Source organism: Protopterus annectens, chromosome 3.part1 (genome assembly GCF_019279795.1).
Source record: "Protopterus annectens isolate FY-2018-M chromosome 3.part1, PAN1.0, whole genome shotgun sequence".
In the NCBI taxonomy this organism is placed as follows: domain Eukaryota; kingdom Metazoa; phylum Chordata; order Ceratodontiformes; family Protopteridae; genus Protopterus; species Protopterus annectens.
Window position 1 is genome coordinate 42100686 of NC_056732.1, and position 15683 is coordinate 42116368.

At 41.7% G+C, this 15683-nt stretch overlaps 1 protein-coding gene across 1 annotated transcript in view; it reads left to right on the forward strand.

Annotated features, from left to right (window-relative positions):
* NDUFV2 (NADH:ubiquinone oxidoreductase core subunit V2) overlaps positions 1–15683 on the forward strand; it is a 311308-nt gene that overhangs the window by 211032 nt on the left and 84593 nt on the right. The window contains exon 7 of the mRNA XM_044066534.1: positions 11163–11239. Within this exon, the coding sequence (XP_043922469.1) occupies positions 11163–11239 (77 nt within the window). The remainder of the gene's footprint in view (positions 1–11162; positions 11240–15683) is intronic.

The window sequence follows — 15683 nt, forward strand, 5'->3', positions numbered from 1 at the left end:
GTCCAGTACCTGTTTGCTTAAGGTCACTGGGAGAGAATTCAAGGAATAAGCCAGGCTGCAAGATTTAGGGTTTGCAGTTGTGGATGCAGAATCTGTCCCTCCTGCTGAGAGAGGAGGGTTGGATTCTGGTGTAGGTGCCAGGGTGGCACCAATGTCAGGCTGCACAGGAGTGGGTACCAGTGCTGGCGTGGCCAGTCCGGGTCAATCAGAATTGTCCTTGGTCTGTCCTGTTTTATCTTGAGTAATACTCTTGAAAGGAGGGGCAGAGAGGGAAAGACATAGATTGAGAGATTTACCCACTGAAAAGATAGGGCATCCACTTTCCAGGCCCTGCTGTGAGGATTCCTGGTGCATAATTTGCTGAGCCGGTGGTTTTAGGAGGAGGCAAAGAGATCCACCTCTGGGGTCCCCCATTTCTGGATCAGGAGGTTGAAGGTGCTGTGCTCCAATTGCCACTCATGTGGGTCTAGGAGATTTCTGCTCAAGTCGTCTCTAGTAAGTTTTGTTTGCCTGGCAGGACTTGAACTTGTAGATGGACTTGAATGTCCAAGGCCGTGTTCCATAGGGCCGTGGCTAGCCTGCAGAGTGGGTAGGAATGGGTTCCCCCCAGCTTGTTGATGTACCACATAAGTGTAGTGTTGTCTGTTCTTATTAGCAGTTGTCCTGGAAAGATTAGGGATCTGAAAGCTGTTAGGGCATTCTGTACAGCTAGCATCTCTTTTGGTTGATGTGCAGATTAATCTGACTTGGGCTCCAGTGGCCCTGAATACATATTCTGTCCATGTGAGCCCCCCAGGCATAGTCTGATGCGTCTGTGGTTAGGGTCTGGGTGGCTTGGGGTTGAGTAAATGGCAGTCCCTTGTTGTGGTTGCATGCTTTTTGCCCACCAGAGGAACTCTGTCCTTAGACCGGGTATGATAGGAATGACTGCTTCCAGGTCCTGAGAATGTTGGCACCAAAGACTTTAAGTACCATTGGAGTTTCCTCATATGCAGTCTTCCATTTGGAATTGGCAGTATACATGAGGCCATAAACCCTAGGGCTTGCAGTATTTTTCTTGCAGATGGCTGGGTTCTGGAGGCCATTTGTCTGAAGTAGTCTGTCAAACTTGTTTTTCTGAGGTGAGGAATGCCATCTGGGAAGTTGTGTCCAAGCTTGCTCCCAGGAATACAATCTTTTGACTGGTTACCAGTTTTAGTTTTTTTTTTCATTGATGGTGTACCCCAAGGAAGTGAGAAGGTTTTTCATAAATGTCAGGTGCTGCAACAGCAATTCCTGACTGTCCGCCTGAATCAAGCAATCGTCCAAGTATGGGTAAATTGGGATATTTCTCTGCCTGCAGTATGCAATGGCTGGAGCCAGGCATTTTGTGAATACTCTGGGTGCAGTAGATAAGTCAAAGGGAAGTGCAGAGAACTGACAATGCATAGACCCTGCCCTGAAACGTAGATACTTCCTGCATGATTCTCTTATGGGGATATGCAGATTTCTTTTTAATTCTAGGGTGACTAACCAGGCATCCTTGGTTAGCATAGGAAGAAGCTGTTGCAGGGTAAGCATTTTGAATTTTGGTACCACCAGGAAGGTATTGAAAATGGAAATATCCAGGATTGGGTGCCAAGAGCCCTCTTTCCTGGGTACCAGGAAGAGTCTGGCATAGAATCCTTGATCCCTCTGTTCTATTGGAACAGGCTGAATAGCTCTGATATTGAGCAGAGAAAGTACTTGCTTTTGAGCCTCTGCCCACTGGTTTGGAGGAAGGTCTGGACACCCGCTTGGGTTTGGCAGTGAATGGAAATAAAATTTGTACCCCTGAGATACAATGTTGAGGACCCACCGGTCCTGAGTGATGGACATCCAGTTTTTTGCATGAAGGGCAAGTTTTCCTCCTAAGGGCATAAGTAATTGGGCATGGCTGGGGAGTGGAGTAAAGAAGTCATTGTGTGCTTTTTCCTAAGGAGGTGGCTTACCACTCCCTACTTTAGGAATGGAGGCACTCCTTTGCTTAGATCTCTGCATACCCTGAGACTGAAGTCTGGGTGGTCTGTTTCCCCTGGGTCTGGTTTGAGAAGACCTGGAAAGGACCAGTGTTTGGAAGGGCAATGCCTACTGACTCTAGGGGGTTGCACTTGTAAGAATTATTTAACAGTCTGCATAGACTTAGCTTTTTCTTCAATCTTTTTAAGAACCTCTTCTGCTTGATGTCTAACAAGCAGTCCTTATTCAAATGAGCGTCTAGTAACTTTGATTTGACATGGTCTGGCAAGGTCTGCTCCTTCAGCCAAGCATGTCTTATCAGTACAGAGTCAGTGACAGGTGCCGGACAAGATGCTTCTAGGGTGTCAAAGCCACACTGCAAAGTATGCTTGCTGACTTGGCTTGCAGAGTGCATAAGCTCCTGCAATTCTTTATTTTCTGCACAGTCTGAAAAGGTTGCCACTTTTTGTTTAATAAGTTCCATAATATGTTGCTGGTACTTCAGCATGTGAAACTGACAATTCAGTGCCCTAATAGCAAGAGTTTCAGAGGTATATAACCTTCTTTACCCCATCTGTCCAGAGCTCTGGAATCCCTGTCCGAAGGGGTGAGATTCCTGGCTGTAGTAGCCTTGTTACCTTTAGGCCCCTGAGAAATGATCTCTGGGTCAGCAGTAGGATTCTTGAAAAGAAATTTGAGTGTGTCAGGTACTCTGTAGTACCTGTCTGGTTTCCTAGGGGCAGGAGGTAAAGTGTCAGGAGTAAGACTGAATTCCATAAAAACATCATCCATAACATCCAGGACAGAGGTTATTGCTAAGGGCCTGTGTTGAGGCAGCTCTAGAAATTCTCTGAGTCTCTTTTTGGACTGAGGATAATCTTGGCATTCCCAGTGAAAATGCTCTCGTAAGGTATGCAAGGTTTCACCAAAAGAAAAATCCTCTGGAGGGGAGGTAGAGGGAATGGATTCCTCTGCATCTGAATCCTCATAAGCAGATAAGGGCATGTCTTCATAATCAGAAATTTCAGAGTCATCGGACTCCTGGTCTGTAGAAGCTGAAGTGGACTGGACTCTTTGTCTCTTAGCAGGGGAAGGCTGACTTCCCCTAATCAGCATAATAAGGTCTTCAGCCATTCTAAGCATTTGTTTTTGTGGCATGGGAGCAGGTGCATGCGCTTTGGTCGTCTGTTTAGGCGTAGTGCATACTCTGGGCCTAAGAATCTCCGTAGTTTGGTTAAAAAAGAAGTCGTTGGTTTGAGTTGAACATCTGTAGAGCAAATAACTGCCTCAGAAACCGGTGTCGGCATCAGGGGCTGCGAAAGCGCCTCACTAAGTACCGGCAGACTGGTGACTAGCTTAACGGAAGCTTCGTCGGCAGCTTTGGACCTATGCGGTCTGTCTCTCTTTACCTTTGTTTTTTTGGAACATCGGTAGTCTGATGGCTTCCTGAAGCCATTTCAGAATACGGAGATAGAGAGCGAAATAATTTAGCGACAAAGAAAGCCCGACAAATTGTTCGGTGTTAAATAAGGCACAAAACTGACAACGAGGGATGTCATGGTCAGAGCCTAAACAGGTGACGTAGTAAGAATGAAAATCTCTGTGAGGTATTTGCTTTCCACAGGCAAAATAATTAACTTTTTCTGACATCGGTTAGTGCAAGAAAAAAGGATCCTCAACGGGGTATTTAGCTTTAGAAGACTTCAGGATTATTAAATTTGTAAACGAAAATTCAGGTAGTAGCTGACCGGCACTTCCGAACTGCTTCTACTTTGGGCTCCTTTAAAACCCGGCTGTCTCGTGGTTTTGGCGTATTTTCAGGCTTGCTAGTTGTTGCTGAAGCACCTACCAAGGGGAGAAAACGCTGAGAGAAGAAAAGGAGCCACTTTTGTGATTTTAAGTATTTTCTTCTGATTTTTTGTTTTACTGCTTTGCCGCCTATTTTTTTGGCATTTTCCGGCTTGGTAAAGTTTATATCTGTAACAGTAACAGTACTTGGAACACATCTAGAGCCTGTTTACTGCATTTCCTGTGTTGCACTTAGTTTTTTTCTCTACAAACTGCATTTTACCTGATTTTGGCCTAGCTCTCAAGTGTGGGGTCATTTATTGCACTGTTGTGATTATTTTGCTGCTTGTGTATCTCTGCTACCTTTAAACTACAACAAAAAGAAAAAAAAATCTTGCTTTTTTCCCACTTTCTGAAAGTTAAGAAAGTTCAGTTACAGATTTGCTGTTCTGAACTGTTTGGAAGTTTCTAGAAGGCCAGTGCTTGCTTGGGCTAAAGGGAAGTCTATGTTCACCAGTGGGAGTGGTTAACACTGAACAGCCTGTCTGTCCCTTGAGGAGTGGTTACTACCTAGAAGGTGTAGTTTTATTGGCCATTTTGGGTCAATACTAAACTCCTTGATCTCTCTCTCTTAAAACCCTACAACTCTCTTTTTGCACGGTTTTGCGCACTGAGCAGCGTCGGGCAGCGCCGCCTAAACAGGTTTAAACTATTCCAGGCTCCACAAAGTCTGCTCTTCACTTTTTCCCTTAGAACTGTTCAGACTCTCAAAGTAATCCCTGTATTCTCTTTCTAAAGCCCTGCACTTGCTCAGCTCTTATAAAGAAACACTAACTAACTAAAACACTACACCCTCCTTGACTTCTCACAAGTATTAGGCTCCCAATTGGTCCTTCCTGATCAAGTGAAAAATCAGTTCCCTTCCCTAATCTGATCAGTAAAAAAACAGTTCCCTATACTAATCTGGTATGTCCAAGGGTCAGTTTCATGGTTACTCTCCAGTCCAGCTGGTGAATCTGGGAATTTTGAGGCAATGTTACAATTGCCTTATGTTCACAGACAACCCTCTCCTCCTTCCAACAAACTCTAATACATGTGACAGATGCAGTTACACAGCCAAACTGGAGGCAGAGCTCTCTCAACCCAAGACTGGCACAGTCAGTCAGGAGGAAAAGGTAACCACCCACACCACAAATCCAGTCTCACACAGACCTATTGCATCTGCATACCCAACACATAAACACACAAAAACATACTCGGAGGCTCTAAATAAAAATCTGCCTAAACATCAAAGACCTCCTAAGCAGATATCCAAGCAACAGCCACCCCTCAACAATACCCACGAATCCCATATCTCACAAAATCAGTGTGCCTCACAGTCACAGCCCTTAAGGCCAAACACACCAAATACACTTGTTATAGGGAACTCTATTGTACGGCACACTGATGTCCCGTACGGCACACTGATGTCCCGCTCACCAAACTGAACAAGAAGAAGGTCACTGTAAGCTGCCTGTCGGGTGCCAGGATCCGCCACATAACGCAAGCACTCAGGTCACTCCAAAGCAAATACAAGTATGACTCCATCATTGTCCATGCTGGTGTGAATGACCTGAGACGTACCTCCCTGGACTACATGAAAAGAGACATAGAGGAGCTCTCTGACCATGTAGCCCAGGCTGGTGTGACCCTGACCTTGAGTAGCATCTTGCCCTCACCAAGAATGATGCCACAGTATAAAGACAAAATGATCAGTTTCAACAATTGGCTAAAGTATTGGTGTCATTCAAAGGGGATCCAGTGTCTGTCAGCCTGGGATGACATGCTCGACAAGCCACGTTGCTTCGCTAGGGGTGGCTTGCACCTGTCACCCTTAGGCTTTCGTATACTGGCCAAGGCTCTTGCCACCCCCATAGTGCCTTTTTAGGCAAGGCTGAAAGGACAAACCCACCTCCATAGACAACCCAAGGATAAAAAAAACTAAAGGTAATGCTACTCAACGCCAGAAGTCTAAACCTCAAGATGCACGCACTCGAGGCTCTCCTCAGTATGGAGAAAATCGATGTCTGTGCAGTAACAGAAACCTGGTTCAAGGCTCCTGAGAGCACCCCAGCACTACCAGGTTATAACTCATACCATGCGTTTCGGCCCCAAAACTCAGACCGAAACACAAAAGGAGGGGGAGTATCTATGTTCATCAAAGATACCTACACCTCCAGGTTAGTGGCACTGCACGAAGCATCGGAAACCATCCATGTGCAACTAACAGCGGGCAAAACTGCCTTTCAGTTTGTAGCCTGCTACAGAACACCCTCCCTATTACAGGAACCCCACTTGGCATTCCTGAGAACACTGGAGAATATGAAGGTCTCTCCAAACACTATGTCATTGGGTGACTTCAACTACCCAAGCATTGACTGGGAAAACTACTCGAGCCCAAATACCCTCACCCAACGGTTCCTTGAATTTATAAACTCTAACGCAATGGAACAACTGGTCACCACTCCCACAAGAGGGAACAACATATTGGACCTGGTCATCACCAACATGGGGACTCTATGTTCCACACCAGAGGTAAACCTCTCATTGGTAAGATCATACCATAAACAAATTTCCCTGGACGTCCATATCCTGTCCCCACCCCCACCCAAGAAAATCACTGTAAAGAATTTCTCAAAAGCCAACTTTGCACTTCTCAAGACTGAGGTGGAATCCTTCAAAGCCCCTGGGCCAGAGGATAATACAGCCCAAGACGCAGAATCCTTTACAAATGCATTCTATGAGTACCTGCAGGAATGCATGGATCGTGCTATCCCAAATAAAACCAAGACTCACTCCTCCAAAAACAGGAGACCGGTCTGGTGGACCCCGGCCATAAATAAGCTATACAACAGAAGTACTACATGACAGAGCAAAATCCCAAAAAGGGAAGGCATCTCTGATCAGTATTAGCAAGAAACATCGATCCCTCATAAAATCATCAAAGGCCAGCTTCGAAAGAAAACTTGCCCTAGACACTAAAGATGATCACAAGGCCTTCTTTAATTATGTCAGGAACATGGGTGGAAACTCCCAGATATGCTCTGAATTGTTGCATAACAGTACAAAATATAACGAACCTACAGACATGGCCAACATCCTGGCAGACAGATTCAGCCCAAACCCCCCCCCCTTCCCCCCCAAAGGAGCAAATGCCTATCCCAACTGAATGTAACCTCCCTGACATCACAGATGCACAGGTGAAAGCTGCCCTCTCCAAAGCAAAAAAACACAGCATTTATGGGACTGGATGGTGACCCAGACTGTGTCTTACACAAGCTCCAAGAAGAAATGAACCCTCACATTAAGTCACTGTTCAAACTTAGCCCTACTACAGGATATGTACCCAAAGAATGGCCTTACAGCTACAGTGGTCCCACTCCACAAAGGTGGTGCCACAACGGACCCCGGAAACTATCACCCCATAAGCCTGACTAGTCTGGTCTGTAAAGCTATGGAGCGTATTATCATGGAACTCATAAAGACATTGGGAGCCTCCAGACACTGGACCCTACCCAATTCGGCTTTGTTAAGGGCAGATCTTGCCTCTTAAACCTAGTTGATTTCTTTGAAACAGTTACCAAAGTCATAGATGAGGGCAAGGTAGTCCACACAGCCTACCTGGACCTCGTAAAAGCCTTCGACACAATACCCCACTCGGGCATCATAAATAAGCTTACCAGCTTAAATATCAACCCCTATATCACAAGATGGGTTGCAAACTGGCTCAGAGATGGAACCCACATGGTCAGAGTCGCAGGTGCCATGTCCGAATCCAAACCAGTTACAAGTGGCGTCCCACAGGGCTCAGTTCTGGGACCTCTCTTGTTCGGTATATACTTCTCTGAGGTTCAGGTTAACACGGGGGGATTATGGCTGACGACGTTCACAGATTACTGCAAACTGGGGGCCATAATCGAATCTCCAGCTGACGCAAGCATCCTCCAAAAGGGTCTCACAGAGACGGATGCTTGGTGCCAGAGCCACGGCCTCAAGCTAAATGCTAAAAAGTGCATAGTCATCCCCTTTGGGAAAAACAAGGTGCCCACAAATTACCACATAGGTGGTAATCCATTAAGTACGGAAGAAGTAATTAGAGATTTGGGGACCAACGTAGATAGTAATCTCTCCTGTGATAATCACGTTGCCAAAGTGGTTAGAAAGACCTTCTGTATAGCCCACCTTATCACGAAAGGGTTCACATCTAGATCAAGAGAGGTCATTGTGCCTCTCTACTCGTCACTCATCAGGCCCATAATTGACTACAATGCCCCTTTTGGGATGTACCTTACCCGATAACTGCAGCAACTGGTTAGACCCCAAAAGTACCTCACCAAGAGGATCATGGGCTACAAACAGATGTCCTATGCAGCTCGACTAAAGAAACTCCAGCTCTACTCAGTTGCTTACCGCCTACACAGAGGCGATCTATGCCTGATGTACAAAGCCATGTCAAACCCAGAATTAATGGACATGCCCCACCTCAAAAAATCCAAGTCCCTTAGAGCTACAAGCTCCAGGGACCTAAACCTCAGCACAAAAATAAATAGGATATGCTGGAGGGACAGATTCATTTCCCAGAGGCTCCCCTCACTCTGGAATAGAATCCCAATTCATGTTAGACATAGCCCCTTGCTGACCCTCTTCAAGCGAAATCTGGACACGTGGATGGGAAATCGCAAATTCACCCTTGGGATCTGTTCTGTGTCCCTGCTAGACAGAGGCACAGTAAATAATCTTAAAAGGGTACCTTCTGTGACCTACTTTACAGAGGCACAGTAGGCTAATCTAATAGGGAGGCGGAAGCCAAATACACTGGCTAGGCTTATAAATGCCCTAGGGCAGATAGCCTAGTATCTACCTATGAACCTAAGAAAAACTGATGTAATGGCATTGGCTGCCTGTTTTTATACCCCTGACGATCTGACGTCAGTCCTGGAGCGACACCATCCAACACAGAAATACTAAGTCTCTGGTATTCGGGCCAACTGAGGGCTACCTGCAGGCAGATAAACCAAGTGTGATGACTGCAACAGTGAAACACGAAGAACATCTGCTGTCATAGGAGAGACCTTTCCAGCTGATGACCTGTGTCATCAGTTGGCAGTGGGTACAGTCATTACCTCCCTCTAGCGTATGGAGAGCACTCAATCTAGTCGGTATGGAAACTGCATTTTTTTAGCTGGCTTAGCAGACTAAGGTTTTAACTGAAAGCTGACCACTGGAGCCATAATCTTCCTTCTACTACTTTGATTAAATGAGGGACTATCCTAGCAGTTCTGTGCTAGTGGCCCTGCACTACTGACCTCTTTTTCTGCTAGTTTACAGTAAGGCCATTGCTGTCATTTTTTTACATTGTGTTGATCAAATGATGACAGGAACACCTGGAAGGCTATTTTCATTGTGAGATGCAGGAACTTTCCAACATGAACATTAGGCCTGAGACCAAAACTGCAACAGAAGCAATAGGAAAATAAATTGGAGCTGGGCATTGCTTCTGAGCCTGGTCTGTGACATCACATTGTGTGCAGGTCAAAGGTACCTTTGCCCCTGACTGAGTGAACTGTAGTGTGCAAAAGTTCTACCAAAATCAAACTTCAGAAGAGGAAATCCAAAAGGTGGTCCATTGCAAATACCCCATCAAGCTGTTATCAGACTGGCTGGATATACCGGGAGAGCAGGTTGAGCTTCTCTTTGCTAATTGCTTATCCTAAGGTATCCTCCACAAATCGTTCTGGTACTGGATGGCAATGCACAATAACTCCTCGGCTTGGACAGTAAAAACAATTTATTGCGAGCCAGAAATAAAGGAAATAATTGATAAACTCCACCAACACATGCAGTTCATACAGTTAAGCGCTTTCATCTGACTAATGCAGACTTCGTCAGAACTACCACCGGTGGTTCTGCATCAATTAAATATACTTTTAGGCGCCAAACAACGTTCTCATTTAAAACTTTAAAGGTATATCCATTTAATTCATTCATATGAATGAGAATAAAAGTGAAAATACATAACTTAAACTGTCCCTATTGTTGCTACAAATACTTACAGCAAATACTCTTGTACAGAAACATGTATAAAAACATCCATACATATATATTGTATTAAAATATGAATAAAATATACAATGTGATAACATATAAATAATACATCTCATTATTAATAAAATAACCATAATACGCCCTAACAAATCATGGGGGTTGAATATTAACCACCTATTAAGCAAAAGTAACCAAGCCAAACACAAAAATGGTTTGATGCTTATATAGTCATTAATACCTGGGAGCCTGGTGGCATCAGCAAGAATCTGCCATTTGCTCTCTTTTATAGCTAATAGGGCTTTAACATTCCCACCATATGCTGTAATACCAACCTGCAAATTTAAAATGATGTGTGTCCCCACTTAGGGAAGTGGAAAAGGATAGATACCATAGGAATGAGGATGGACAGGTAGACTGTGATTTAAATTTTCGAGGGGGCAGATCCCCCCCCCCCGAAAAATTCACACACCTTGGAACAGGAGAAAGAGATAAACAACTTAGGCATTGACGCAGGTGATTTTGAAACATATTTGAATGAATTGGTTCATGGACAATGTGACATAGCATCGAGACAAGCCAGGGACGTCAACAATCACTAGAGTCGACAATATTTCTAATTTTTTTTTTTTTTAATAGATTGCAAGGATGTGCTGGTCGAACCTGAGTTTGTCATCTATAATTATGCCTAGAAGCCTTGTTTGGCTTATTATTTCATTTTTGGTGGTGTTGGCAGAGGTGATTGTAAAGGTTTGCTTTTGCTTAAGGTATGGCTTTGAGGTGAAAAGCATCAATTTTGCCATTTTGGAGTTAAGTACCAAGTTATTTTAGCCAAACTTAGCTGCTGCAAGAGAGGTTTGGGTGCCTTCTTGAAGTTTGGGTAAAGAAGGAGCTCCACATATTACAGTTGTTGTCTGCTTATTGTATTATATTGGCTAGGTGGGTGCTGATATGAAAATGTTGAAGAGCAGAGATCCATGTATATATCCCTGTGGGACTTTTATGGTTACTGGTAAAATGATGTGAAAGCTTGTTGCCATTTAACAGTTTGTTCCCTTCAAGAGGTAGCTAATGAACAAAGAGACAATGGGATGGGAGAGGCCAACTGATGCGAGTTCTTTGGGAAAGTTTTGGTGAGACACTGTATCAAATGCCTTTGTTTGCTCTAAGAATGGAGTAGGCACTAGTTTGACGTCCTTTCCATATTGGTTTATATTATTTGTAAAATGTAGGAGAATTTAGTGTTGCGTGTAGTCCTCCTCCATAACACCGAATGTGATGTCTGTTTTTCTCTTTTTTTTTGTTTGTACCATCAGGAGGATCTTCTACCTAAAGACATTGAAGAAATTATTGATGAGCTGAAGGCAGGCAGAGTGCCACCACCTGGCCCAAGGTAATAAAAAATAAATAAGTTGACACTAATGTCTTTTTTAGTTATTTTGACACAGGTTTGTATCAACACTTAATGTGGTTTGAGAACTGGTGACTTTCTCGGTTTGTGGTTCCAAGCTTAGCACAACAGCAGTATAAGTTTCATTCTCTTTGTAATGTTGTCAGTTAGTGGTGCAAAAACCAAAAATAGAAACAGCAAACAAATTTCCTACTGCTTGCTTCCTGTATTTGTATCTGGCAGATACGCTTTGCTGTCATTTTTTTCTTTTTAGCTGAAAATCTTGCATAAAAATGATCAGTTAAATATCTGTTTTGAAGATAGCTGCTGAATGTTTCCTGAGGTTAGCATTTGATGATTAAAACCAGCAGTCCCTCCTGTATTAGATGTTTACCTAGTTTGAGATGAATTCAGACTTAACAAGCCTATCGGAGAATTTAATGCTAGTCTGCATTTGCTAGTTTATTCCCTACTTACCCCTTTATTATAGAATGTGATACCTCGTCGTGTTTTCCAGTGAAGCCTGTTGTAGATAGAACTTTGCACATAACCCACACTGATCTTGAGCTGGTATACTAAGTGTGAACATAACTTAACATTTCAAGCTGATGTCTTTGTAGCTCTTCGACTTTGTCCAGGGGACTGTCAAGATGCAGAAATGTTTTGGGGGTGGGCATGGCCAGGATGCTGACAGGCAGGCAGTATAACTTTCCTGCTCGGCTATTTTATTTACATTTCTGACAGGAAATTATATTTCTTAGATATCCTAAATGTTTTTTTGAATATAATATTTTATTTAATACTACATTGAAGGATTTTGTCTGGAAAATTTCTATACATTTTATTTTTTTTTCTGTCAGTTTACCACAAAGGTTTTTACTTGTAGAACCTGAAATGAGTCATTAAAAGGTTAACTCACAGGATTTATCTCTTAAAAAAAAAAAAGAACTTCATTCTGTTCTTGCCACTATACAAGAACTTTCATTAAAAATGGACAAGATGGGACAGTAATTAAGGAGCCTCAATCCTCACCACTGACACTGGTGGGAAACGTTCACTTAGAACAAAAGTGGATACACACAGTATTTTCAGATCAGCTCTCTGCACCAAGCACAATTTCCCTTAAGAGCACACAGGGATGACCTCACTCCAGACCTGGGGCTAGACTTCCTCACCAGGCCCCAAATAAGACTCCACCTTTTTCCCTGCAGACACCATGGCTGTTGTATCCCTGTTCCAAGTAGCTGACACACATATACACACACATATATACACACACACACACACACACACACACACACACACACACACACACACACACACTTTGAGATTTGACTTACACACACACACTCACACTCACACACACTCACACACACACACACACACACACACACACACACACACACACACACACACACACACACACTTTGAGATTTGACTTACACACACACTCACACACACTCACACACACACACACACACACACACACGGGAAAGGCTGGCACAGATTTATCAACTCTGCTATTTCTACCCAGACTATAAGGTAGATTCACTGCTACAAGCCAGCCACTTTAAGGCTCTTAACAGGGTACCTGATTACTCTTAGTAAAATTAATGGTAATGTTTGACCAAGCAGCAAGACTTTCAGGAGCTTGAAGCCCACCGTGCCACCAAATAAATGCAATTACTCTCAGAGATAAACTATTTTCTAAGAGACCAGCCACAATGAAAGGTATAGATTAATAAATAATAAAATAGAAAACATGAAAGTTCTGAATATCTATTTACAATAAACAGAGTTTCAATTCACAGGAAATATAAAACAACACAGATGGAAAGACTCAGACTGATACAGAAAAACAATACTCACTACTTTCCTAACTGACTGAAAAATGAGTGTTCCCTAGTTAAGTTACTTACAAAAGCAAGCCAAGATGAAGTGGATGAGTGCCTTTGTTGTCAGTTGTTGTCAGGTTCCCAAACACAGAGTGCTGAGTGTCATTATAGTATATCTCGCTGATATCTAAATGTAATTTTAGTGCTGGGTATAGAATGACATCACATCTGATCAACAGATTCTGTGGTTCCCACACTACCCCCTGACTAGAAGCTGAACCAGAATCTAGCACAGATGTCACAGTACACAGCTAGAGCTTTGCAAAGGCATCTGGAGACTGTAAAACAATTCCAACCCTTTCATCTCTCCTGTAAAAACTAACCAGCTATTCTGTGGCACCCCAGAGTAGCAATTACTTCACCAAGGACAGTAAGAGACCAGGGCTTTCCCAGACATTGCAGCTCTGGCTGCATTCAGGCCTGTGTGATGATAAAATCTTTATGGCCTATATCAAGTCATTTAATTTCTGGCTATTTTTCTTAATGTAAGCTGAGCGTAACCCCTTCTCTTCCAGCATCCTATGTTAATGTAAAGACATGTCCTCAGTTACAGCAGTACTGGCTGATGTAAATGTGCATTTCTTTTCTGTCCAGCAGGACCCACTGTTGATACATTTTCAACCTAAGCAACTTTACAAGTACATTTTTAACACAAGCATTTGTACAGATTAGTTTGATATTCAAATCACATAAAATTCTTTACAAAACCCTAGCTAGTTATGCTGGCATATGTTAAACATGTACTGCCCTACTCTGTCTGGCATATCTGATACTACCTCACCTTGTCACACCATTTTTTTTACCAAAATGAAATGGATGATTTGAATATTACATTACTGATTATGTATTTCAGGCTAAAACTGAATCAAATGATTATACTGTATATTATATTTTCTAGTTTAAATCACTAAAATTTTAAAACATAATGTATAACCTGAATTTTCTCTTATTTTTCTCAATGATTGAGGACTTTCTTTTATTCTATTTTTTAATGGTAGTAGAGAGGTGTGTTTGGGTAGCATTGCTATTCAGACCAGGAGTATTATACTCTGAGGGGAAGAGAGGGAAATAGGATATTTATGGTTACAATTTTACAAATTTTCATTTTATTAGTGTCTACTTTCATTAATAGTATGCATGTAGTTAACAGTTATAAAGCTGTTAGATTTATATTTATAAATGGTTCAGTACTTGTGGAAGCGATGCTTTGGCAATATCACATTTACAAATTCTTAAGGGTATTATTTATATTTTGTTTATATTTACAACATGACAAATGGTATGTCCACTAATGTTAATGGACTGAATAATGGTTGTAAGAGGGGTAGGTTAAATTTCTAAAGATATTTAATTCCCAGATTATTTTCTTACAGGAAACATGCTTAATACAAGATGATATAGACAGACTTGATAAAAAATATTTTCTGTTTTGACTAGCTCCCATTATAAACAAAAGAAAAGAGAGGTGGCTATATTATGGAATATTATGCCAATAACTAAAATCTTAAATGTACACGATGATGAAAAGGTAATGTTTTGTTCAGCGACTTTAGAGATTAAAAGGAATCTGTAGACTTTTATTAATATTTATTGGATACCTGGAATGGGAGCACAAGCCATTAAACTTCAGCTGGGAGAAACGGCTTACATTTCAAGAGGAAGCATTATTCTTGCAGGAGATTTTAACTGAATATCACATAAGGATTCTAATATTAGTAGTAAACAGAGCAAAAGCATTAGTGGAATTTATGTATTTGTGTAATACTAGCGATATTAATGCATTTCAGTGTCAGACTCACTTTTCTTTACACATTTCTCACACAGACATGGAGCACTATCTCAGAGTATATGTCTCAAAAGATATTGCTAATAGACTAGGTAAGGTTAAAGTAGTCTCCTGACCATTATCGCATCATAATGCAGTAACATTTGAAGTTATGCTGAATTTTAATAACATCTCTATTAAAAGGAATCGTGTATAACTAATATGAAAGAATTTAAGGATTTCTTTAATAAATTAAATTCAGTCTTTTATTGAAATTAATCATATAGGTAATACCCTAGAAATATTTGTATGGGATTCTTCGAAAGCATACATATTTGGTAAATTATGAGTTAATATGCTCTAAAGAGGAAAAATTGGGACAAATAATTGATAGCTCTACAAGGAAGAATTGACAAGTTAAAATTAAACACTCAACAGGGGAATAATAAGTTATCAGAAGAGAGAAATAGATTAAATAGTAAGTACCTGGAAATTTGACAGCATAAATCTATGATTAATTTAGAAAATATTAAAATTAATTATTCTATAAATCCTGAATTCACGCATACATTAGCTACTAGAGCAAAACTGGTCAGTAAATGTACTCCTATCAGAGAGTTGTATCCTCCTGGTAGTAAAAAAAGGTTACTGAAATAGCAGACATTCCAGATGTATTCAGGTTCCATTTTAATAAAATGAATCCATATAAATCAACAATGGATACACATGATGTAATCAAAATATTTATATTTATACAAACTATACTGAAAATAGACTAGCAGAAGAT